The sequence below is a fragment of the Rhinichthys klamathensis genome, unplaced genomic scaffold (assembly GCF_029890125.1).
Source record: "Rhinichthys klamathensis goyatoka isolate OS25496 unplaced genomic scaffold, OSU_Roscu_1.1 h1tg000137l_1, whole genome shotgun sequence".
In the NCBI taxonomy this organism is placed as follows: domain Eukaryota; kingdom Metazoa; phylum Chordata; class Actinopteri; order Cypriniformes; family Leuciscidae; genus Rhinichthys; species Rhinichthys klamathensis.
This window is the reverse complement of record NW_026606672.1, coordinates 569,574-596,027: the sequence shown is the minus strand read 5'-3', so window position 1 is coordinate 596,027 and position 26,454 is coordinate 569,574. Positions and strand designations below refer to the sequence as shown.

The following is a 26,454-nucleotide window of genomic DNA, read 5'->3' as shown; positions in this document are numbered from 1 at the left end:
CAGCTCTAATGCAGGTGTGTGCGTTGTCGTCATCTATTTTGGAGTGATTGCAATGTATTCTAAATATAAACTTGTACTGTAGATCAGCGTCATTTCTGGACAAAATCATTCACCGCTTTATTACGAGTTTAAAAGAGCGCGAGCGTCATTAACGTGCCCAGACGCGACGCTTTGAATTTGCGCATACAATGAATAACATCGTGTCGGGAGCTGACTAAAAACACTACAAAGGTAAAAGACAGGACGTTTGTATTCAAAGTTAAAAAGCCAACACACTACAACATTTTAAATATTTCAAATAAAGAATCTCATGGGTCTATCTTCTAAATTCTGCTGATGATTAGATTATACCCTGTCTGACATCAGCCTACTTACGCCAATAATATCAGTTTAGAAATTTTTTTTTCTAATCAGTAGCGATCGTGTCTTTCTCTTCCACTTGATTTGTGTATAGCATATTTAAGCTAGCAATGCATAATATCATATTACTTATATTAATAATATGACATTATCTGCAGTCAATATTGATTAAATGGGGAAATCCTGCCCATACCGCAGCTATCAAAAAAATTATAAAAGCATATATCACTGAAGTGGTATTCTGGAAATGTGAATAAATTGAATGAAACAGCAAAATAACAATAACAATAACATCTTCATTAAACAAAAAAGAGATTACCTTAGATGAAGTTTGAATATGTACATGCAGTAGCCTACTGGTAAAAAGTCTGGACCAATTACATTTTTAATGTTTTTGAAAGAAGTTTTTTATTATGCTCTACAAGCCTGCATTTATTTGATCAAAAATACAAAAAAAAACATAAAAAACAGGAATATTCAGCAAGGAAGTGTTAAATGTATAAAAAGTGATAGTGAAGACTTTTTTAAAACAACTTTTTAATAATAAATAAAAATCCTGAAAAAAGTATCACAGGTTAAAAAATAAATATTAAGCACCATTTCTAACATTTGATAATAAATCTGAATATTATAAAGTTTTCTGAAGGATCACATGACACTAAATTCAGCTTTGCATCACAGAAATATATTTTAAAGTATAGTATAGGAAAACCATTATTTTAAATTTTAATAATATTTCAATATATATTATTTTTCTGTATTTTTTATCAAATAAATCCAGGCTTGATGAGCATAAGAGACTTCTTTCAAAAACATTAAAAATAGTAATGTGTCCAAACTTATGTACTGTGTAAGTAAAAACATTTAAAATTAAACGTTGTATAAATTAAAAGGTTAGGAATCATATATGTTTCAAGAGTTTTTTATTGGGGGTGGGGGGCCTCCAACATGAATATTGCCTAGGGCCTCCAAATGTCTAGAACCGGCCCTGCGCAGAGGTAGTTCAAGCATGGTTTCAGGCCCATCCCCGATTCATGACCCTCTACCTGCCTCCATACACTCCTTTCCTCAACTCTATTGAGGATTTTTTTTTCAGCATGGAGGTGGAAGGTCTATGATCGCCAACCCCTTGAGTGTGCCACCCTCCTTCAGGCCATGGATGATGCATGTGATGACATCAGTGTAGACCAATGTCAAGCATGGATTTGTCACGCCAAAAGGTTTTTTCCAAGGTGCATGAACAATGATAACATTCATTGTGATGTGGACGAGAATCTAGGGCCAAATGCTCAAGACAGGCTTGATCTAAATTACTGTAATGTAATGTGTGCACTAAATGTTATGTTTTGTTCTCATTTAGTTACATTTCATTATAGAAAGTATACCTATGTTACAATTATATCTGAAAAATAAAAACTAATTTGCCCAAGTGATTGTAGAGGATGTCTTCATTGATCCTCCACTTGATTACACGGATATTTTGGAAATTATAGATTATGTAAATGTTGGGTAAAGTAAGTGTATTGCCTAATGTGAAAACTGTGTAATCTGTAAATCTTTTATAGTACTGTAGCATATTAATTTCAGCACTTCTAAGGCCGATTTGAAACATGTATCTTGCATTGTTTGCTGTTGGATGAACTGATTGTTAAAAGTACTAAACTGAAAGAAGATCATACTGTTGTGTTTCGGGGATTAAACCAAATGTTCTCATTACATATTAATCTTGTGTTTGATACAATGATTATGTGGACTGAAAACATGTGCAACTGACTGAAAGCATTACATCAGGTTTTGAAAGAATGACTAGCTGCGTTACAAGTGGGATCAGTTTGGATTTTTGTACTAAGAGACTCACTGCACACTCCATTAAAACACTGATAGCAGCTATTACCATCAATATAAATTTTGATTATATATGTGTTCAGTACACCATCACTCAACAGCACTGGAGAAATATGGTATGGCCTCTAAAAAGGAGAATAAGAATAATAGAAAAAACAATAATATGTGTGTGTGTGTGTGTGTGTGTGTAATCATAAACCACTGGTAATAAAATAGTTTTACCATTTACAGCACTTTGTTATTCTATTGTATATTATGTTAGCAAAAAACATAATTCCCAATTGACCAATTCAAACCATATATTCTGACATCATTTTCCAAAACAATTCCCACTGAGACAAATGGAAATGCTACGGCATAACTCCCTCTCCTTTGAAAGACCTCCTTGGTTAGAAAGAAATGAAAACTGTTCTAGGATCTTTAAGTCCACTGCATTGCCTGAGTCTTTTTACACATTGCCTTACCAACAATAAAGCTACTTACAAAATTCTTAACTGACTGACTAACTGACTAATTTAATCTAAATTAAGTATGCACTTCTAATTCACTATAAATCTACTCAATCATACCTAACAACACAAACTCTCCATGTCTTTCACTATGTGTCATTACACAAGACTACAGCTCTGCTAAAACTCAGTTTTTTGTATCGACAGTACTGTCAGTCACTATAAATTCAGGAAGACTCTTCCTTAGTTTTTTGTTCAGCATCTGACAGACCCAAGAGTGGATAACACCCTCAAACAGCAAGAGAGTTTTACATTGAAATGCACCATTTAGAAAAATGCAGAAAGTGATTTTCATTCAGGTAGAGGCCTGAGAGCTTTTTCTGATCTGAAAAGTATTGGGTTGAAAATTAGATTAAAAAAAAACTAGTTTAGCACATAGAACTGGCTAGGTAATATGGTAAATAAGAGACCAGATAAATTTGCTGTCACCTTCAATATGCATGGAGAATTACCATTTGCAATTGCTCTTGGTCTCTCTTATGGGTTCTTGCCTTAAAATCAGTCTTTTCAATTCAATTTCAATAAAAACAGGGCTACTGTGTATCCTCGCAAGCAAACCATCATCTCATAAAGAAATGTGCTTCAATGTTGATTCACTGACATGATTCAGTGCAGCATATGCACAGACAGGCACTTAGTACAGATGGAGTATGTCATTTCCAAGGGCAGCAGTGAGACACGTTCTTATACCTTGAATCAGACGTCTGCGTGCTGCGAGATTGATCTAATATCTGTCAAGGCCAGCAGACAGCAACAATAGTAGACAACTTTACCAACTCATCAGTACGAAACTGCTGTCCTCACTGTGGTAATTGCTGTTTTTGGGGCTTGAATAGAGAGAGATCAAAGTGAGGCAAACATAAACAGAAAGAAATTTAAACGGGCAGCAAGTGTCACGACAGAGGTCGAATGGTAGCTGGTTGCAGTGCTTTATTTCAGACAATGAACAATTGTTCTGTTAGATAGAGCTTTAGAAAAAAAGCAGAACAGCTCATCAGTGAGGCTACAGATGAGTAATTCCTCTCAGTCTGTTATTATAAAACACCCACAGTTTTAATCATACAACTTTGTAAAGCAATAATTAAATAAACTACATTTACACTACCAGACAAAAGTTTGGACACACCTTTTCATTTTGCATTATTACTAGTTTCCACTACAATTGCACAAATTGTAGTTTGGGAATTATGTAGTGACTAAAATTATGAAACAAAATCAAAATGATCTTTTCTATAGTAGATGACAGCTTAAACTCCTGACATCCTCCTGTCTCATTCATGCTAAATTAATTAATTCAAGGAATTAAAACAATGTTTTTTTAATATTAATAAGCACATGCACTAATACTATTTCAGAGCGGATTGGGAAAAAATTATCAGTGAATAAAAGCTTATATTTTGGCCTGCTTGTCACACAAAGCTAGAAACACTGGTCACTGTATGATTTCATTCATTCATAAAAAACATGAGCAGAACAGATATTTTGTGTAAATGTATAAATGGTTTTATAAATTAGGGCCATTGTATGGAAAAGAGCGGTAGAGATTTTGGAAAATATCTTATATTCATATTTTGTGTTCTAACAAAGGAAGAAAGTAATACTCAATTACATAAAGGTGAGTAAATGATGACAGAATTTTGACTTTTGGGTGACTATGTCTTCAAGGTTAGTAGTGTTACAGTAAGGTTTTAACAGCAGTTCTACAAATATTCTCAGGATATTTGGACATTATAAGGACATTTGTAACTCCATAAGTTTGTAACAGCAAAGCGCAATATGAGCCAAATTCATTGACATGGCATAATAATTACTCATCATCACTGTCTGTTAAGAAAGGATATGCATTTTTAACTGCCAATACCAAAGACTGGCCAAAACATGTTTCAAATTATATTGGAAAATAATGAAGCACAATGATTAAAGTAAGAGTGAACGGTGGAATTTGTATTCTAAATGAGTGCAGAGTGAGATGGGTTGAGATGTAGTCATTCTCCAGGGATAACAAGAGGCAGAAGGAGAAACAGAGCATACACAAGCGTGCAAACAAGAAAGAAAGACAGAGCGATGATCAACTATCTCATTCAAACCCAGCAGGAAGGCCGAAGGTGCATACACAGGCAATCTATGACTACAAACTCCAAACGTCCATGCTCCACAAGAAGGTAACTGTAACAAACAGATTAAATTCCCATGGTGCAGACTCACTATGATTTCAACATGGTTCCAATACTAACCAAAAGTCTTTGACATTCCCATTGCCCCATGAGACGAGCTTGTGGCTTTGAATAATGCAGAATTATCACATTGTCAAGCTTTAATGTTCATACAAGTTCTCGATTTAGAAATAAGTTATTTATTCATACTTACAGTAGGTCCATTGTGAGTTTTTGTAAAGAAGGAAAAGCACTTTGCAACATCTTGGAGGGTCTACTCTATACAAGTCTCCTTCTTGAAGCCTCTCAGCTAAAACTGAGGGAGGAAGAGGTCTCTAATTGACTCTACATCTATCGGTCCTCCGGCATCCGTTTGGCCTTTTAAAATCTCCATAACAGTGCAGCAGATGGACTGTGTAAAACTCCATTCCCATCACCATCTGCCCCTCCCCTCTCAATATCTCTCCCTCTCCCTCTCTTCCTTCAAGCTATGACAAATCTCTCTTGCCTAGATAAATTGAACCATCTTATCTTTCACCGACCCATTCACCACTTCTGCCTTTGATGATCCTCAGTGGTTGGTAAAACAAATCAGCTTTTCATTATTCTGACACTTACATAACCACAAACTCTCCCCCATTGCATTATCTCTGACTTTCCCTCTTATAAAATGCCCAATGTGCAACAGTGCAGTTGAGCATGTATTTGTTCCAGAGCCATCAGATATGGAGTGCACATTGTTTTGGGCTCATGTACTATGTGTTGGAAGTGCATGGGGGGTTGTTAGCTATTCACAAGACACGGAAAGTCTCAGTGCTTACTGGTAATTCTACTGACAGAGATCGAGAGAAAGAGAGAAATATAGGGAATCAAGATAAGGCTTGATATACAGAGGAGTACAAGCAGCTGTGTCGCCATTATTTGCATTGCCGGCACAATTTGTCATTGAGAATAATTGCTTAAGACTGGCAGGTCAATAGGGGTGAGACTCCAACAGAGAGAGCAGACAATGTGACTTTGCCAGCTGTACTTCTTTGTCAAATCCCCTGTTATTCAGCAGATCACTTTAAAACAAATGATCAATCTCTAGTTATTCAGATTTGGATGACTGAACAGATTTAAGTGTATTTTTTGCTAGGGTGTGATCCTTCTACTGAGTCTAAGAGTAATCATACTAAATTGGAGTATAGGCTATGGAAAGTCAATTCAAGCAGCGACTAAATGAAATAAACGAATCCCTGGAGCCGATTTAATCCTTTGATTTATTGTTTCCCACCCATTGACGCACCTCACCACATGCCAAACTCTCTGTCAGAACTAATCAAGGCTCACAGTTGAGGCAGCTATGAGTGTGTTCTCCAGCTTAAACACTGTCTGTTTAATTAAACGATTTTATGAATTATTCAGCTCCTAATGGGAAGCAAAATGGATCCAATTAATAAATGAGAGCAGGTATCCCAACAGGATTGGCTCTGAACACCCCTATTAGCTTGGCACGAAAACCGGAACTACGGCAATTAGCGTGGAAAGATGGCACTGGAAGAACTGCTGAAATTCAGGTACAACATCAACATTTACTATTTAGAAAAGTGTAATCAGTCTTGTTTCCAGAGTTATGTTAATACAGTTTTTTTTATTCGCTTTGGTACTATTTTCACAAGTAAGGTGTACATTTTCAAAACTCTTAGTGCTAATATCACAACAGATCATCAAAATTGCACTTTTTTCAAACATTTCATCATGTTTTCAATTGTGTTAGTACAATTCACAAAATCACAAAGTATCCTTTTCACAACACAAAATAAGTGTTTCATCTACATAACTGTTTCATTCACAGTAACTGCCTTTCATAAAGCTCTTATTATCAAACTTTTGATTTGCATCTCTTTTTGTTCAGTTTAATACATTTGTCTATTATTTAATCCAACTGATCTTAATGGTTAATCAATTAATCATTTGGTACACCTATAGATTTCTATAGATATTGATTGTATATACAGTTTCTATAACCTGTTTGCAATTTCCGATATGGATAACCAAATGTATTGAATTCTTTTTACTACATAAGTGATTTATAGATACAGTAATAACCACCACTATGTTCAAAGTGTGTGCACACGCATGTGTGTGTGAGAGAGGTACAGAGAAATTTGCTATTTGTGAAAACACTGTAAAGCAGAATAGAGTATAATGGAGAGGAAACGGTCAATGACTGTAAAACAGATTGATTAGAGATGCATCAGTAGAAGGGAGACAGATGGCATCAAATACAGCATTTTACATTACAGTATGTATGCCATGTGATACTGTAGACAGATTACCATGGTAGAGACTGCCACATTACTGTAACTCCGCCTTTATCTGGAAAGGTCCACTACAGTATATATAGATTCAGTCAAAGGCTATAGAGTGAACACATTTACTGTATTGCCAGCAAACTCTGTTCTCGCACAGAACCTCATGGCTGTGTCATACTTCATCACAGCTTTTGATAACTCACTGCAGATACTATTACAAACATTATGGATTCAATTACATAAGTTAGGTAATGCACGTGTATTTTCTAATGTGGCAACTGTAGCCTGTAGTACTGTAATTATTTCAGCAACATGGGTGATTTGAAACATGTATCTTGCATTGTTTGCTGTTGAATGAACTGATTGTTAAAAGTACTAAATTGAAAGAAGATCATACTGTTGTGTTTCTGTGATTAAACGTCTCAGGTTACAAATGTAACCTTTGTTCCCTGAGAACAGGGAACGAGACAATACGTCATCGACGTTATGGGGAAACGCCTCAGGCGTGACAGGTGTCTGAAATCACTATCAAATCACGTCAATCACATTGACCGGCGACAGCCCGTGAATCATTAGCGTGAATGATTAACGTGCGACCTGGAAGTATATAAGGGCGCCTTGCAAACATGACAAATCACCTTATCGTCTGAAGGGACTGTACGGCAGGCAAGCCCCGAGGCATGGCAGGGAGACGTATTGTCTCGTTCCCTGTTCTCAGGGAACAAAGGTTACATTTGTAACCTGAGACGTTCCCTTTCGAAGGGAACTCAACAATACGTCATCGACGTTATGGGGAACGATATACCCACGCCGCCATGCTGAGGGGAGTGCATGCCCTCAGGCAGTGACAACTGTCCGAACCAGCAAATTCAAATGAAATGCTAGAACCACTCACCCTCAGGTCACACTGGGCTGTCAGTGACAGCATTCCCTACGGTCATAGCCCAAGCTATAAGCCTAACAGGAAAACCTCCATATACATAGTTAAATGAAAGCCTACCTGGGCCTGCTCAAAGGCCTAGGACCACAACTTCAATTAGAAGGGGCCCCTTCTAGGGAATGTGGCTAGGGAATCCGAAGGAACCCCAGCCAGTCACTATTCAGGGGAACGTACTCACCCCGATATGCCACCAGGACGGCCTGACCTGGCGTCAGATACATAGACACTTAGTCTGGCCACTTCCTGTCTGTCCGAAGACAGAGCCTCTGGAAAAAAGCCTTAAGTAAGGCATCCAACCCGAGGGACTGCGACGCTGGCAGTGAACCACTCGGCCCGGATCTCAGAGACGGGATATCCCGGAGAGTATGACTCAGCATAGTGCTTTATGACCCTTGCTAGCGAGGGGAGTTTCTCTACTCGATCCATGGATCAACCCAGTGTTTGCAAACACTGAGGAGGCCTGTGAAGGCCTAATGGCTGATCTAACCGGGAGGCCTCACGAGAGGCCTACGACCGTCTGACCAGACTCAGGAAGCCGCATGCTCATAAAGACCCTCAGTGAGGGGAGCACCAGGTCTGCCTGGTAGGCAAACCAGGCTGTAGGCAGGAAAGGTTCCAGGAGGGAACAAATAGCAGAGAATAAACACTTTAGCGAGCCAGGGCGCAAGCTCGCCCTCAGCAGCTGCCTATTAAGGCTAGCTGAAACTGATAGCAAGAGGCCACTAGCTTCATAAACCCAGCACCATTAGAGAAACATTACAGGGAGGCCCGGAGAGGCCTACTACCTGATAACCCCAGTATGTGGGGTGCTCCACCTTCAGGGAGGCCCAGAGTGGCCTACTACCTGATAACCACAGTATGTGGGGAGCTCACCTTCAGGGAGGCCTGGTGAGGCCTGCTACCTTACAACCACAGTATGTGGGGAGCTCACCTTCAGGGAGGCCCGGTGAGGCCTGCCTATTTTCCTGATAACCCCAGTATGTGGGGTGCTCCACCTTCAGGGAGGCCCGGAGAGGCCTACTACCTGATAACCACAGTATGTGGGGAGCTCACCTTCAGGGAGGCCTGGTGAGGCCTGCTACCTTACAACCACAGTATGTGGGGAGCTCACCTTCAGGGAGGCCTGGTGAGGCCTGCTACCTTACAACCACAGTATGTGGGGAGCTCACCTTCAGGGAGGCCTGGTGAGGCCTACTACCTGATTACTACAGTCTGTGGGAACTCACCTTCAGGGAGGCCTGGTAAGGCCTACTACCTGATAGCAACAGTATGTGGTCACCCACAGGGAGGCCTAGAGAGGCCTACTACCTAATAACCACAGTATGTGGGGAGCTCACCTTCAGGGAGGCCCGGTGAGGCCTGCTACCTTACAACCACAGTATGTGGGGAGCTCACCTTCAGGGAGGCCTGGTGAGGCCTACTACCTGATTGCTACAGTCCGTGGGAACTCACCTTCAGGGAGGCCTGGTAAGGCCTACTACCTGATAGCAACAGTATGTGGTCACCTACAGGGAGGCCTAGAGAGGCCTACTACCTGATAGCGATAGTACGTGGGGAACTCACCCTCAGGGAGGCCTGGTGAGGCCTGCTACCTGATAATCACAGCATGTGGGAACTCGTTTTCAGGGAGGCCTAGTGAGGCCTACTACCTGACAGCCATAATATCTGGGAGCTTTTTTCTGCTACCCGATAGTAAGCCAGGCTAGCTGTCCAGTTGCCCGTCCTTGGGCTTGTCTCTACAGGGAGGCCTGGTGAGGCCTACTACCTGATAACCATCTTAAGTGGGAATTCACCTTCAGGGAGGCCTGAGGGGCCTACCACCTGATAGCAACTGGTAGCTGAGTCCGGGTGACAGTTCCGAGGTGGCCTGCTAAGGCCAGCCAGCTGGGGACTCGCCTATCAGGGAGGCCTGGTTGGGCCTACTAGCTGACAGCAAGTCAATTCTGCTACAAAGGAACACTGTTGGGAACCATACCACACCAATGGAACTATTGGGCCCACCCACAGGAGGCCTAGTACGGCTAGCTACCTGTAGCAGCTATAAAGTATGTCCCACAATGTTGGGACTCACCTCAGAGGAAGCCTGTTTAAGGCCTACTACCCACCGGTGAGTCAACTGCCCGAACCACCAAAGCCAACCATTTCTCTCGAGAAGTGGCCTACAGCGCCCTATTGGGGGCTGCCCATACAAGGAGGCCTGCTGAGGCCTACTACCTGATGGCGCAGCCTTCGTTGGCAGATAAGCTGTTTACACAGCGCCTACAGCATCCTGGTGCCTAATCACATTGCCCATGGCAGTGTACTCAGCATAGAGAGCTAATACCCTTAGAACAAGGGGAGTACAACATACGTCACTCTGCCTCAGTGGAGGCCCCAGTTAGTCAGGGGCCTACCATCTATGCATGGGCGTCAGCACAGGGCAATGCTCTGGCTTCAGGGGAGCGAACTTCGACCAAAGAAGAAGTGAAGGCTTACTTCATACTCGACCCGAGCCATAGTAGTGCGAGGTAGGATAAAAACAGAACTGGGAGTGAAGTGCTCACACCAACCCTGAATCACAGGGGAATACTCACACCTCACCCTGAGTTTACCAGGGTGCGGGCCAGCCAGCGGCTCTAGGGGTCCCAACCTAGGGGAGTGGGGCTTGAATGAAAGCCAACCACCTACAACCCACAGCTTGAGCAGTAGCTCAGCAAGGTATTAGTGAAGCCCACACTGGTGGCCTAAATCCGTAGGCCAGTTCTGCACGGCAGGGTCGGGCAGGAGACTCAGTCTTCTTTGTGAAGCGAAAGACGGCCTAACCCTGCTCAAAAGGACTTATATACCACGGAGGCCTAACTGAGGCCTACCATGTCCTTATAAACCATCCTCTGCACCACGCTGCATTACTCTAGTCACCCCAGAATGCAGAGAAGGGGGCGGGCCTTGGCCTAACGACTCCCATGGGAGGAGGCTGATTATACAGGGATGCCAAAAACCTACATTCACAAAGTGAAGGGTCAGAGGAAGAAATGCTAATTTTAGCAGAACGCCTCTAATATCCCTGGCACAGCCTAGGCCAGCTACAGAGGCGGCCCTGGTGAGGGCCAACCTGTAAGCATAGATCTATCTGAGGGCTCAGAGGAGCCACAGCCTACTAAAGAATATAGTCTGTATTATTCCATACAAAGGGCTGCAGAACGCTCAACCTAATGAAAACTCAACAGAGCTCAAGGGGCGAAATACTCAGAAAAGTCAAAACGGTCCCATGGGCCGGACATAAGATCTATCTGAAGCTCTAGCGTCAGTCAACACTCTAAGTAAAACATTCTATCAGAGAGAGACCAACTACTCTACCCTGAGGTGGCTAATAGCCCGAAGGCTAACATAGTTATCGTTCTGGCCACCTAACGGGGAACTTCAGGGCCCTGATAATCCAAAAAAGTTATCTTACCTTATTACCTTGACATGGCCCCATAACTCTATACAGGGAACGAGGTCTGTAAAGAGAAACATATTATTTTTTAATCACAAAAAATACTCTTTGAAAGACCAGCAGCTCACCTGCGGCGTGCGAAGTGAAGACTCACCAGACAGTTCTTCATGAACATGGGTCTACCACCTTTACATACCTGAAAGAGGCACTCTCACTAACCAAGCCGAGGCGGGCCATCAGAACATTGTTCTAACCATGAGCCCAGCCTCAGGCCTGATGTAAGAAGCGCCTGGGGAGTCGGGGAAGAGAGGAAAGGGCTAAGATATAATCACGCCCTCAGGGAAGATGATCCATGACCAACGCAACGTGCGTTTGTGCCGGATCACCTCCCTCAGATCCCTCTTCTTGCGGGAGTCGCGCCTCCTCTGCGACCTACTACTCCACGGAGGAGGCCCACGAGAGGTGACACTGGCTCTCTGGCCTTATCTAAGTTCCTCGGACCATGATAGGCCAGGCCCTCCCATCTGTCTGGGCGTGGACACGGATCTCAGCGGTATGTATGTCCTTGATACAGCTGAGCGCGCCTTCGCCTCTCTGAACTTTCCAACCACCGCCAACACGGAGGTGCCAAAAAGCTCAGAGGGCGAAACCAGCGAATCGAGGAGAAAGCCTTTCTCTTTCCTCCCGATGTCGGCCAGGTTCAACCACAAATGTCTCTCCGTGGCCAGTATCGTCGCCATCCCGGAGAGCTATATATATATATATATATATACATATATATATATACACACACATTTTTTTTTCATTTGCGGCGCAGCTCAGGAACCGCCTCAGGGGCCCCACCCCCTGGTCGAGATCCCCCAGCAGATTGGCCTGGTGTACCTGCAACACCGCCATGATGTGCAGGCTACCACCGGCCTGACCCGCTGACGTGTATGCTCTGCCATTCAACTGGCAGGGTTTGAGCTCTCAGTGTCGATTGTTTTCCCATCGACGCATACCCACGCTCTCCTATCCTCTCAACATCAGCGAGACTAGCCTGCTGATGTTGGTGGATACAGGCAGAGTATGGGTTCTTCCATGTCCTCTCGATCTCAGTATGAGATCGGGAAGAAATGAAAGGCTCACCTGAGCTGGTGGTTCTATGACCGGGGAAAAAACGCTCTCATCGCGAGCGATTTCTCCCCCAACGAGCAGCCACGGCAGCTGCAGCCTGTCCGCGGCGCGTTCTATAATACCACCAGCTCAGCATACACGGGGCAGGGTAGCTGAGAAGATACAGGAAAATATCTTACTATTACCACCCTCATCAGCCATCTCCTGTTTGTCCGGGAGAGCGCTTGCTGCCGGACTAAGTTTTCCTTTTTTTTTTTTTTTTTTACTTCATCCAATTGCAGCTTCTCGTCAGCCGCCGCATCGTCTGAGAGGATTACACCCCTCTCAAGGCGATCGGCGAGCTTCATCTGTGACATCCAGACGCTGAACCCTCTTCTCTCGAGAAGAGGGACCGGCGTGATCACAATTTGTACAGGCAGTTCCCTCGAGAACTGCCTGTGCGCGTCTCCCTTCCCAGACAGAAAAATGCACAGTTCGCGTGTGTCACCCGGCTTCAGATATCTTGAGCACGGGTCTGCACACTTCTGAAAGCATTTCATAATTACCTGATTTTCAAAGCAGTTACAGACAAAACAGTCCCTGAAGACGATGAGATGATTTGTCATGTTTGCAAGGCGCCCTTATATACTTCCAGGTCGCACGTTAATCATTCACGCTAATGATTCACGGGCTGTCGCCGGTCAATGTGATTGACGTGATTTGATAGTGATTTCAGACACCTGTCACGCCTGAGGCGTTTCCCCATAACGTCGATGACGTATTGTTGAGTTCCCTTCGAAAGGGAACCAAACGTTCTCATTACATATTACAATAATCTTGTGTTTGAAACAATGATTATGTGGACTGAAAAATGTATAACTGTAATGAAAGCATGGGATCATGTTTTTAAAGAATGACTAGCTGTGTTACAAGTGTGATCAGTTTGGATTTTTGTACTAAGAGTTTTGAAAATGTACACCTTACTAGTGAAAATAGTACCAAAGCGAATAAAAAAAACTGTAAAATCATAATTTATTACTTTTTGACCAATGGATGAGCACATTTGCAACTAAACCAACTAACTATCGCTTTCAAAATTATAATTATTTTGAAAAGCTAGGGCTGCACGATTAACCAAAATAAAATAAATGTTAAATGGTGCTCCGCAAGATCTCAATCTCTGGAGTTAATAGCTTGATGTTTCAACATTTAAAAATGAAGACATTAAGAGCCATATGTGGCAGGAAGGGCGTTTCTGTCTTTCTTCATCATTGTGATCGATGGCCAGCCTAGCCAATCATATGTGCTCCTGGGCTTTAAAACAGTCACGCAGTTACCGCTAGTCAGGCGTCACAGTTGAATTGTTGCGTCACTAATACGCGCCCGTTATTGCCTCCTGGGAACCGGACGTGAGCACCCGAACCGAAACACCGTTTTGCTCTGGAGAGCGTGCTGCTGTCTTCTGCGGCACAAGCTCGCTACAATTGTTATTGTTTGCGTGTACTGGATGTGGACGCTGGAGGAGTGGTGAGAACCTGAGTTCCCCTCCAGAGAAAGCTACGTTTCACTTTCCTCGGCGATCGGGCCCTGTTATAGGTCCGTAAAGGACTGTAACTACATTCCAGTCGGGGTGCTCCGCGTTCAATTCCGGCCGCAGTGCTGTCCTGTTTTGGTCTGTTTCGATCCTGTTTTGGTCTGTTTCGGTCCTGTTTTGTCCTGTTTCGGTCTGTTTCGATCCTGTTTTGGTCTGTTTCGGTCCTGTTTTGTCCTGTTTTGGTCCTGTTTTGTCCTGTTTTGGTCTGTTTCTGTCCTGTTTTGGTCTGTTTCGATCCTGTTTCGGTCCTGTTTTGGTCTGTTTCGATCCTGTTTCGACCCTGTTAACTGTCAACTGATTCCATTGCAATTTGGGACTTTCAGTTGATATTTTCTTTAGTTTCTTTTTGGCTTTCATGTAGTTTTCATTTTCTTTTGAACTGATATTAGCTGCAAGGATTGGTGCTGGAATCTGAACTGTAATCCTTGCTCTTTTCTCATTCTAATTTATTTTGATGTTTCTACTTGCTTTCTCATTGTTATTTGATTTTGCTCCTGAAGTTGAATTATCTATTTTTCAATTATTTCTCTGAAATAAGTTCATTTCTTTAGATTGCTTTATTTTGCTCCCAACTGCTTGATTTGTTTTTTTGATTAATAATTTTGACTGGAGTTTGGTTTGTTTTCTTTATTTATTTCTTCATATATTTTGCTGCCGTTGACATTTGGGTTTAGTTTCAACTAACTGTTTATTCCAATTTATTAATTGTAATATTATTTTGGTTTCCATGATTTGAGCGCTTATAATCCTCCCAGCTATCGAAGTGATTCTTTTTATCTGATTATTTATTTCTGTATCTGATGTATACCCTTTTTGTGTGTTAGCAGGGCCTGAGCACCGGGGGCAGAGGATTCTTACTTGGGTGACGGTATCTTTCTCACCGTGTGTGTGTGTGTGTGTGTGTGTGTGTGTGTGTGTGTGTGTGTGTGTGTGTGTGTGTGTGTGTGTGTGTGTGTGTGTGTGTGTGTGTGTGTGGTGTCCTGCGGTCCTGCACCTGCGGTCCTGCACCTGCGGTCCTGCACCTGCGGTCCTGCACCTGCGGGTGGCATGCTACGACTCTCTGCCTCTGTGTCTCTCGTCCCTGTCTAGACCTGGTCCTAAACCTTTAGGGGTTCATTGAATTTGGACAAAGTGCTTTATATCCTTTTTATACTGTTTTCTTTTAAGAATTGTTAATAAAACTCAATTTTGTACGACGACCCATGTCTCTGACTCTATTAGGTGACTCGAACCTGTGTGTGCCTTTTGTTGGGGCTTACTCTAATTCTTTGGGTGAAATTCCCAGAGTGGCGTAGTCGGAGTATGAATGATACAATCCTATTAATTATAAATCTTTAAGAAACCCCCCCTCTTACTGCCCTCGTGTCGCCCGCCACACATACATATTAGTATTGTATGGAGCCCCTAAAGGGACATTTGCAAATATAAAAAAACACAGACTTTCACGTGAGCACAAGGAACGTTTTGCGTGCTCAGAAAAACTATTGTCTATTGTATGGTGCTGCTCGCAAAAAAAACTGTTAATTTAGAATTGAATTTAAAAATTCAGCATTTCTCAGAGACCTGTGAGGATGCGTTAAACCCAGCAAAGTGGTTTAATAAAGGATGTATTGATCTTTTTATATGGGGTAATATAAATACACTGCCCTAAAGAAAGCACCTTTTGCTGTACCAGATCTAGGCATGGGAAGAGGTGGGCTGAGCCCACCCAAATGCCTTGCCCACCCAATCCTAATTTAGGCACAGATCTGTTTTTATGATTTAGGAATTGATTAAAAACAATCTGAGGCAGACTGTGAGTTGAGAAGTTTGATGAAGGGCTGTAGAATACCCAAACAATCAAAAAGATAACACCAGAAAATGACAGTACTTTTCTTTTATTATCTGAAAGTAACAGCGCAGCGCATTATACACTCACGAGATGGCTTTCAGTCTGTAGCAGAAAAGCAGAGGCTGATGATCACACATGCGAAAATGGGCAGCTTATCAAGGTGCGAATAATGGGGAGTTTAATGTATCTTCATGAATATGTATCTTCTTATTTACTTGTAAATATAAATATATATTTTTTTAGCTGACTGACTTTAAAGTGTCATTTGGCCACCATTAAAATGGGTCATACCATGAGCAGTTGAAATACGCTAGAAAACCTTGCTCATTTAAGATGTCTGCTTAAATAACAACAGTGAACAGTGAAATAAGAATGGTTCCCTTTCGAGGGAACGAGACGATGCGTCACTTGACGCCTTGGGAACGCCCCCAGCGTGCATGCGTCTGAGCATCAATGTCAACTAGTCCAATGGAAAGAATGAGCGTCACGGGCGGGTGACGTCATGACCAGGAAGGGATAAAGGCTCACCCGGTGAAACGCGGCATTAGCTTCTGCGTCTCAGCAAGCGATCTGTGTCATTTTGTCTCTGTCTATTTACTGTTGTCTGTTGCGGAAAAGGATGGAAACTAAACAAGTGTACAAACAGTGTGCTTCTCCCTGCCCGCGTTATTTAACGGGTGGGGACACACACGAGCTTTGTGTCGTTTGTTTGGGAGTGGAGCATGCGGTCTCAGCCTTCGAGGGGGCTGAGTGCCAGCATTGTGAGATGTTACCGCTTCGCATGCTCCGCTCTCGCCTGTCACTCTTTGATAAAGAGAGTGGGCAGGCTCGCGATCCGCAGGGATCAGGACCCGCGTCTGCTGAGGCAGCGCGGAGATTGCATTCCTGGGGATCGCAAAAGGAACTTTCGGAGGGGTTGGAGACGGGTCCGAGGGCTCTTTCTCCTTCCTTACCCGAGAGATCCAACGCTCTCCCCCCGGTGTCGGAAGCACGCTCTGCGGTTTCTTCCGCCCGGGGAGAGAGCCCTCCATTACTTTATTGCTCTTCCTCCGAGGAGGTTGATGCGATGAGTTTGGAGAGTGAAAGCACACACATGGGGGAAAGAGATTCACAATTTATTTCCCCAGCATATGATGAGCTGGTGGATGTTATGTCGCGGGCTGTAGAGAAATTAAATATTGAATGGCCATCTGAGAAGAAGGGCGCTCGTCCTAAAAGCAAATTAGATGAGCGCTTTTTATCTTCCACCACATTATCTCCACCACGAGGGCTTCCATTTTTTCCCGATTTGCACAATGAAATATCTAAATCGTGGAATAAACCTTACTCATCACGTCTTTTCAGCCCTCAAGTTAACACTTATTCGAGAATAAGAGGGCTGAAAGAGTATGGTTATGAGGCGATGCCCCAGGCGGAAGAGAATTTAGCCAGTTATCTTTCCCCTGGTCCCGCATCGTCTCTGAAAGCCTCGGCTTTGCCCACTAGACCGCTCAAAGCCACTTCGGTGTTAGTGGGCAAAGCTTATACGGCAGCAGGTCAAGCTGGAGCATGTCTGCATACTATGGCAGTGCTCCAGGCTTATCAAGCTGACCTGCTGGGGGATCTGGATAGTAGTGAGGGAGTCAGTCATGACGATATTCATGAACTTCGTCGGGCTACCGATCTTTCTCTCAGGGCTACTAAGGAGACCGCCAGAGCAATTGGGCGGTCTATGGCAGCCTTGGTAGCTACTGAGAGACATTTATGGTTAAATCTGTCTGAAATTAAAGAAAAAGATCGAGCTTTTTATTAGATGCTCCGCTTGAACCTTCTGGTCTCTTCGGCGACGCAGTCCACGCGGTCGTCGAGAGATTTCAGGAGTCAAAGAAACAAGCTGATGTTTTTAAAAAGTTTATCCCTCGCCGGGTCCAGCCCCCTGGGGCTGCTGGGCGTGAGCAGCCCCAGCCGTCGAGCTCATCATATCGTGTGCATCAGAAAGAGAGTGTTGCGTCTCGTGCACCTCCACGTAGAGACTGGAGACGGACGCAACCCTCTCAACCGAAGTCTTCTAAGTCGAAGCCGGATCTGAGGACCGTTCTTCAGGCGAAGAAGGCTTCGGTTCAAAAAAAAAGGTCCTGATGTTCATGCATCAGGCCTGTGAGGACAGCCCCGACCGAAGTGGAGCGGTGTACACCTCATTATACAGTGCCCGTTCCATTTCGGGGTCCTCACGAGACCGTTCTGCCAACCCTGCCACCCTCGGTGCTTCAGGGCGCAGCGGTCTCCAGCGAGTCGCTGATGCTATGCTGCGGCACAGCATCGGTTTCGCGCCCTCTGAGGGGGGCCTTAGAGCGGCCAGTTCAGGTAGTTCCTGCCATTATGTTTCAGGCTCCGGAATTAGCCGTCTCGATAACACCAGAGACCAGCCTCGAGAGGCTGGTTCCCTTAGTAAATTTTCTGGCAGCGTGGAAGCTTCTGCCGAATATTTCTCGTTGGGTCCTGCAGATTGTAGAGAAAGGATACAGAATCCAGTTTGGTTCTCGTCCTCCTCGTTACAACGGGGTGCTGCCCACAGTGGTGCATCCCGAGCAGGCTCTGGTAATGGAGCAAGAGGTAAAGGCCCTGTTAGCAAAGGAAGCTATAGAACAGGTGTACTCACCCGACAGAGAGTCGGGTTTTTACAGCCGTTATTTCATTGTTCCAAAAAAGGATGAAGGGTTGCGTCCCATTTTAGATCTTCGTCTGTTAAATCGTTCAGTACAGAAACTCAAGTTCAAGATGCTGACACTCAAGCAGATCGTGACTCAAATCAGATCCGAGGACTGGTTTGTCACGATAGATCTGAAGGACGCTTACTTCCATGTCTCCATCCTCCCTCAGCACAGGAAGTTCCTAAGGTTTTCTTTCGGGGGCAAAGAATACCAATATCGGGTTCTTCCTTTCGGTCTAGCTTTATCACCCCGCACGTTCACGAAATGCGTGGATGCAGCTCTAGCCCCTCTCAGGCTTCAGGGCATACGTATTCTGAACTACATCGACGACTGGCTGATTCTAGCGGAATCAGAGCAGTTGGCGGTTCGGCACCGAGGTGTCGTTCTCGCTCATATGCAGATGTTGGGGTTGAGGCTCAATGCCAAGAAAAGTGTGCTTTCTCCAGTACAGAGAACCACTTTCCTTGGTGTGGTATGGGATTCAGTGACGATGCGGGCCACTCTATCGCCCGTTCGTGTAGCTGCTATCCTGACAGCCACCAAAGAGCTAAAGCTAGGCCAGTCACGCACTGTAAAACAGTTCGAGAGACTGTTGGGTCTTTTGGCGGCAGCGTCCAACGTGATTCCTTTTGGCCTGCTGTACATGAGACCTTTGCAGTGGTGGCTCAGGACCAGAGGGTTCTCCCCGAGGGGAAACCCACTTCGTATGATCAAGATCACGCGGCGATGCCTTCGTGCCTTGGTTATATGGAGAAAACACTGGTTCTTAACCCAGGTTCCGGTGTTGGGAGCTCTCTGCCATCGAGTTACGATCTCGACAGATGCTTCCCTCACCGGCTGGGGAGCGGTAATGGAAGGCCGCTCGGTTCAGGGTCGGTGGAGGAGTCGTCATCTTTCTTGGCACATAAATTGCCTGGAGATGATGGCCGTCTTCAATGCGTTGAAGCAATTCCGCTTTGCAAGCTGGCGCACCAGATCCTCCTGTGGTCTCTGGGGAAGGTACTCTCCCTGAGGGCAGTGTATATTCCTGGGGACCAGAATATTGGGGCAGACATCCTGTCGAGGCAGGAGCTGAGGCCAGGGGACTGGAGACTCCACCCCGAGGCGGTGGAGAAAATTTGGGAGTTTTACGGCCAAGCAGAGGTGGATCTGTTTGCGTCTCAGCATACGACGCACTGTCCACTTTGGTTCTCCCTTACTCACCCAGCCCCCCTGGGGCTGGATGCTATGGTGCAGACGTGGCCGAGGCTACGTCTGTACGCATTTCCCCCTGTTGCTCTGCTCCCAGGAGTTCTGGAACGAGTCCGCCAGTACGGAATAAGCCTACTGCTAGTAGCACCACGCTGGCCGAGTCGGATCTGGTTTGCGGACCTGATCCATCTCTTAGACGGTCCTCCCTTGGAGATCCCGATCAGGAGAGACCTTCTGTCTCAGGCCGGGGGCACAATATTTCACCCTCGACCAGAAATTTGGAACCTGTGGGTTTGGCCTCTGAGGGGGCCCAACTCATAGAGAGTGGTCTCTCAGCTGAGGCTGCTGAGACCATTCTAAGCTCCAGAGCTCCAGCTACTAGGAAACTATATGCGCTTAAATGGAGAGTTTTTTCTGTATGGTGTCACCGACATCAGTGGGATCCAGTTAACTGTTCTGTGAACACAGTACTCGAGTTCCTGCAGGAGCGCTTTACGTCAGGTCTATGTCCTTCCACGCTCAAGGTCTACGTGGCGGCCATTGCGGCTTACCACGCCCTGGTGGGGGGTACATCGTTGGGTCGAGACCCCCTGATTACACGTTTTCTTCGTGGCACTTTGAGGCTAAGGCCTGCAACTCGCACTAGGGTGCCAGCTTGGGATCTTGCTTTAGTACTAGAAGGCCTGTCTAGGGCTCCATTCGAGCCCTTAGATTCGGTTTCAGAGAAGTTTCTTACCTTTAAGACTATCTTTCTGCTAGCTATTTCGTCCCTTAAGAGAGTTGGAGACCTTCAGGCCCTTTCGGTTTCCCCCACTTGCCTTGAGTTTGCACCGGGGATGGTCAAGGCATTCTTATATCCAAAACAGGGATACGTCCCTAAGGTGCCGACCTTGACTCCGAGGCCTATTGTGCTGCAGGCTTTCTGTCCTCCTCCTTTTACATCTGCGGACCAGGAAAGGCTGAACCTCTTGTGTCCAGTGCGAGCACTGGATACTTATGTTCATCGGACATCGTCAATGAGGAAGTCCGACCAGTTATTTATTTGCTTTGGATCACCTAAGAAGGGTCTTCCTGCTTCTAAACAGACGGTTAGTAAGTGGATAGTTGAGGCTATTTCACTTGCATACGAGTACTCTGACCTGCCGTGTCCTTTGGCGGTCAGAGCTCATTCTACGAGGGGTATGGCGGCCTCTAAAGCCTTACTATTTGGAGTTTCTCTTCAAGACGTTTGTAATGCGGCAGGCTGGTCCTCACCGCTCACATTCGTTAGGTTTTACAGCTTAGACCTGGATGCTGCCCCAGGTTCTCAGGTGCTTAGTGCTTAGTTTCAACAGACTGACACTCAGGTACTTGGAATTCTGGCGTTTTGGGTATTCTCATTCCCAAGGCGTCAAGTGACGCATCGAGAGTTCCCTCGAAAGGGAACGTCTCAGGTTACGACTGTAACCGTAGTTCCCTGAGAAAGGGAACGAGACGATGCGTCACCCTGCCATACTTCCTGCTTCCCTGTGATCGGCTTGCTTCGACTTTTTGAAGCTAATGCCGCGTTTCACCGGGTGAGCCTTTATCCCTTCCTGGTCATTACGTCACCCGCCCGTGACGCTCATTCTTTCCATTGGACTAGTTGACATTGATGCTCAGACGCATGCACGCTGGGGGCGTTCCCAAGGCGTCAAGTGACGCATCGTCTCGTTCCCTTTCTCAGGGAACTACGGTTACAGTCGTAACCTGAGACGTTCTCTTTTGATCAGTTATGGGCCATTCACACACAGAATGTGTTTTGCGGTTAAAACGTTTTTTTTTTTACTTTTTCTTAAAAAGTTTTAAAAGTTGAACTTATTTTAACTTAAGCACCGCATTTTTAGAACCCTATGGCATGCATGAGACGCTGCAAACATATGGATTCGATACGCAAGTGGAGGCCACAACGAAGCTGCAGCGACGAACAACTCGGATGGGATCGGAATTTTTCAAAACAACAATTCATTGTGATGGTCATATACCCTATATTCAGTCCAACAGAAACTCTCTCACAATGGCAGGAGTGTGGCCGTGGTTCCAATCCATTCCCTCAATCTCCACTAAAACTCCCATGGCGATGGACAATGTGGCCGGCTCACACACCTGGTCAGACGTGTACTCGGGCTCAGTTGCTACTTCTTGTGCTGGCTCTCTGTCTGCGTTTGGCTCAGGCGTCGTGTCCATCTCACAGGATGGTTTCAGGCTGGACTCTGAGTCGGGATTGAGGATGGTGTCCTCCTCTGGGCTGACGGTGAAATCCAGTCCATTCATCACCAGAACCCACTCCATGTATGCGGCGAAATCCCCCGGGGCCAATTCGCTGGCAGACGTGCCTTCGTCTGCTTGCTCAGGCCAGTGTGGTAAAATACGCTGAGCGAGTCATCTGTATAGTGCGTCAGGCACACCAGGTCGAGGAAATCCTGGGTGTGATCCATAAGCGAAAGGTTGCTCTGCTCCAGGTATAACAGTTTGACAGCTGGCAGATCCATGGGGGAAAAGAAAACAAAAAACAAAACAAAACAAATACACACAAAAAAGACGCCGCAAATATATCTTCTAATATATTAATCATATAGAATCTTCATTAGTTGCTGATGCAGTAATCATTAATAAATGGTTTAGTTCTTCATGAGTCATACATTAACACATGATTATCTGTGCATTAGTTAAGCATGAATTAATGTATATTAATGCACCCATATTGTAAAATGTTACCAAAGTTATTATTATTGTTGTTGTCTTTTCTTAAATGCATTTTTTTACTGTATAATAGTAATAAGGTATGTGTATTATATAATAATTATTGTGTTAACACATATTTTTGTATTTACATGGCTCATATTGTGACAATCCATCTGGTTGGTCAGTTAACATGTTGGTCAGACCAATTAGCGGTTCTTGCCCAGAATAAGAGCAATGTGGGCAAGGTTGCCTTAAAACTGAAGGCCATGTTATCTTCCATAAGATATTATGTTAACAACTCTGATAATGTCAAATCAACCTCAGCCTTCCAGTAAACTATACACCCAATGTGATAAATTTATTTCAGGCTGACACTTTGAGTAAACATGGTCAATCACTTTTAATCCCTCCATATGGAACCTGCAATCAAGACAGACTGAATCACAAAATAAATCTTTACAAGCCCTTAGCTTCCATACAACTAGCCTATTTGACTCACATTGTTTTTTGCTGTGTGCTTTTTTTAGCTTGTGGATTCAATTCTGACAGGCAAACAAGATTGCGACAGGCAGTACAACAAAGCAAGGATGATTCAAAAGAACGCCGCACTTCCCTCAGCAGTCTAACGTGAATGCTGAAAAGATTTTTTAAAAAAAACAAAAAAAACATAGAATAAGCCTGCCCACACAAATAGTCAAAAAGAGAGAGAGAATGAGTGAGCAAAGAGGAGAGGAAAGTAAGAGTGAGTTGGCTGCCTGTCATTGCTCTTCATCTGTACAAGCATCAATTGTTATGTAACCTATGATTTAACTCTCAAATCTAGAACTAAAATTAGAGATGATAAGAGATTCCACCACAGGCAAATTTCAGCATATGTCTAACTGGACATTACAGTTGTTCGAACACCAATACCTCCAATCAAGGGCGTAGATTTGGTTTGAACATTGGGGGGGTTGAAGTTTGGGTATGCCTCCTGATATTGTGATCATGGTATAAATAATGGGGGGGTTGTAATGCATAGATTTAAATATTGGGGGGGGTTATATCCCCCCCATCCCCCCCCCCCCCCCCCCCCACAAATTACGCCCCTGCCTCCAATTATTTTCACAAAGCATGAGACCAGCACCAGCTCCAGTGGTGTAGTTTGAGTCAATTATCCAATTTTCTGATATTACATTTGGACACACAGGGAATGAGAGCAAATGTGTGTAAAAAAACAAAAAAAAAGGTCAAGATTAAGACCATGTGAGGAGAAGAGAGCAAATAAGATTTAGTCACTCTGCCAGTGGCCAGTTTGGGGTTGAGGCCAAAAGTTAGTGCACAGTTCTGTGTAATTAAGTGGGCAAAATAAATAAAAAATTGATTTTAGCACTGCTAAAGCCAGTAACTCTGACTGGGACTGCGGCCAAAGATTTTTCTGCAGGGCTATGACACTGGTAAAGGACTTTACAGGATCAGAGGAGGGAAGGGGAAGCAAATTGGACTGTTTGGTACAAAATAGGAGTCAACACTGTAAAAAATAAAAAGATACTTAAAGCACCAATTGGGGTTCCACAGACTGCCACACTGAACGATCCCTCTAGAGCAGTGATTACCAACCAGGGCAATGCGTACACAAGGATATATTTAGAATTTGCATTGTTGAACTGAAATGATAATTTATTGAATAATTTTAATAGGACAATGTCAGGGTTGTCAAACCATCTGTACATACTGTATATATTAGTCACATTAGTCATTTTTGCATACGTGCACCTATTACTCTTTTACTTTATTTTCTTTTATGTCCTTTATTTTCTTTATTACTGTGAATCTTTTTGGTTGTGTGCACATATTTATTTAATTTGCGGGGGGTGGGGGGATCTGTTGTAGATCTGTATTCTGTTTTTAAATTTTGGTACTCTTAATTTCCCTTGCTTTAAAAGGCTGTATGTTTGTCTGTCTGTCTGTCTTTTCGTGATTACCAGAAGTTGAAACCTGTGAATGACCGAAAATCTCAAGTGCAAGTGCATCAAAAAACCCTTCACTTATTATGGTTTTACTGAAGGAATCAATTACAGTTTTTAGAGTTGTTGCAGTAACTTATCAGAGAACTGCCCCTTTCGATACGGGTCCTACGTTTTCTAGACGTTTCCAGCAGCGTGTGGCAGTCTGATAAACACAACATGGTACATCAAGTGTCTTTTTATTTTTACTGTGAAAGAATTTCTCACAACAGATCCACGTAAGACGTTGAGGGACGGGAAATGTTTAAATACAGTGCCCAAACACACAAACATAGAGAACACACATCACCTTGACTGCCTCTCCGTGAGTGACTCGGTCAAACACCATGTTATTGACTTTCATGATCTGGTCTCCAACTCTCAGCCCCTCTCTCTCAGCGGATGATCCCGGCTCCACCAAAGATACATAGATGCCAACTCCATGCTCTGACCCACCCCGTATGCTGAATCCCAGGCCTTCGTGGCTCTTGCTCCTTTTCAGCGTAACTTGGCGGATTTCATCAGGCGCTTCCTGCATCAGCACCGGCGCTGTCCCCTTAACTGTGGTGCTGAAAACAGGAGCCGCGCGCACAGGTCCATGACTGGGACCGGCCTGCTCGTACTCGCGTAGAAAGTGCACCGGAGATGCTCCTGCATGCGCGTTTGTGCTGCTGATGTCTTCCGAGCACTCGTGCTTGATACTGCCTGTCAGCAGATCCGTTTTCAGATAAAGCCCTTCCGACGTGTACTGGTCGAACAGCAGCTGGTCCGAGCGGGGTATGACCAGGCGCAGCATGGGTAAAAGTTGGCGCTTGTTGGGTGTGTTGAGAATGACTTTAAGAGTCTGCACGAGATCGAATACATTGCGCTTGGCGTGGTAAATGTTGAGGCAGTGGATGAACTGCTCCCTTTCGAAGTCGTTGAGCAGCACGTTGAGCGCGTTGTGCAACTTCTTGACGTTAACGGAGAGCGCGCGGCCACCGGAGCCCAGCGAGTTCGCGCCCGACTTGAGAGAAGCGCGCTCCAGATCCGTGCTCATTCTCAGACACCTCAAAACCACAGGGAGATTTCACATCAGGCATTAGGAACGGAGCACGGTCAGTGTCTCTTGTTAAAAACAGAAATGCAGCGCGATTCGTGCGTTAAACCTGTGGTGATTCGTCTCATGCTGAGTTAAATCCTCGTTTGAGAGCGCGCGCTCAAAATAACAACGATACAGTAAAATGGCAGAATAATTAGTGCAATACAGTTTCGAAACTTTTGATCATGAATGAAATTTGTTTAATGGGCACTTTAAATGCTATAGTAGAAAAAGTCCACTGTTCTTCCAGAGAAAAACAACAAACCCTAATTAAGTCCCGCGAGGATTTGACGTCCGTAATAGTGACTTTAATCCTTTTGGTAACACATTATGCGAAAAGAAACGGGCGGTGAGACGTCCTGCAACGAGAAAGAAAGAAAAGAAAAGAAAAAACAGCACGAACGTTTCAAGTTTGGCAGCCGCGCTAAAAAGAGGAGCGCGCGTGGTCAGCTTTGTGGCTCGCTCGGATTTCTTGTCGCTACTACTGAGTCCGTTGTGAGATACCGACACAGGCGCTCCGGAGGAAATGACGCAAGCGCGATGCGCCTCTGTTGCTTAGGAACAAACAACTAGGAACGCATTTGGACAAACAAAACCACATCTTTCCTGCGCGTGAGCTATTTTTAATGTTCAAGGTCCGCCGGGCCATTGACGTTTATCAATTGAAAAGTCGTTTCCAAAGAGCATTGTGCACTTAGGGCCATAACGTAAAAGTTCGTAATGGTGTTTCTTACAGGGGAAACAGTCGAACTGGATCTCTACTTT

The 26,454-nt window shown here is 44.5% G+C and overlaps 1 protein-coding gene across 1 annotated transcript in view; it reads right to left on the bottom strand.

Annotated features, from left to right (window-relative positions):
- whrnb (whirlin b) overlaps positions 1-25,887 on the bottom strand; it is a 144,089-nt gene extending 118,202 nt beyond the window's left edge. The window contains exon 1 of the mRNA XM_056257395.1: positions 24,919-25,887. Coding sequence (XP_056113370.1) covers positions 24,919-25,647 — 729 coding nt within the window. The 5' untranslated portion in view covers positions 25,648-25,887. The remainder of the gene's footprint in view (positions 1-24,918) is intronic.
- Between the last annotated feature and the right edge of the window lie 567 nt (positions 25,888-26,454).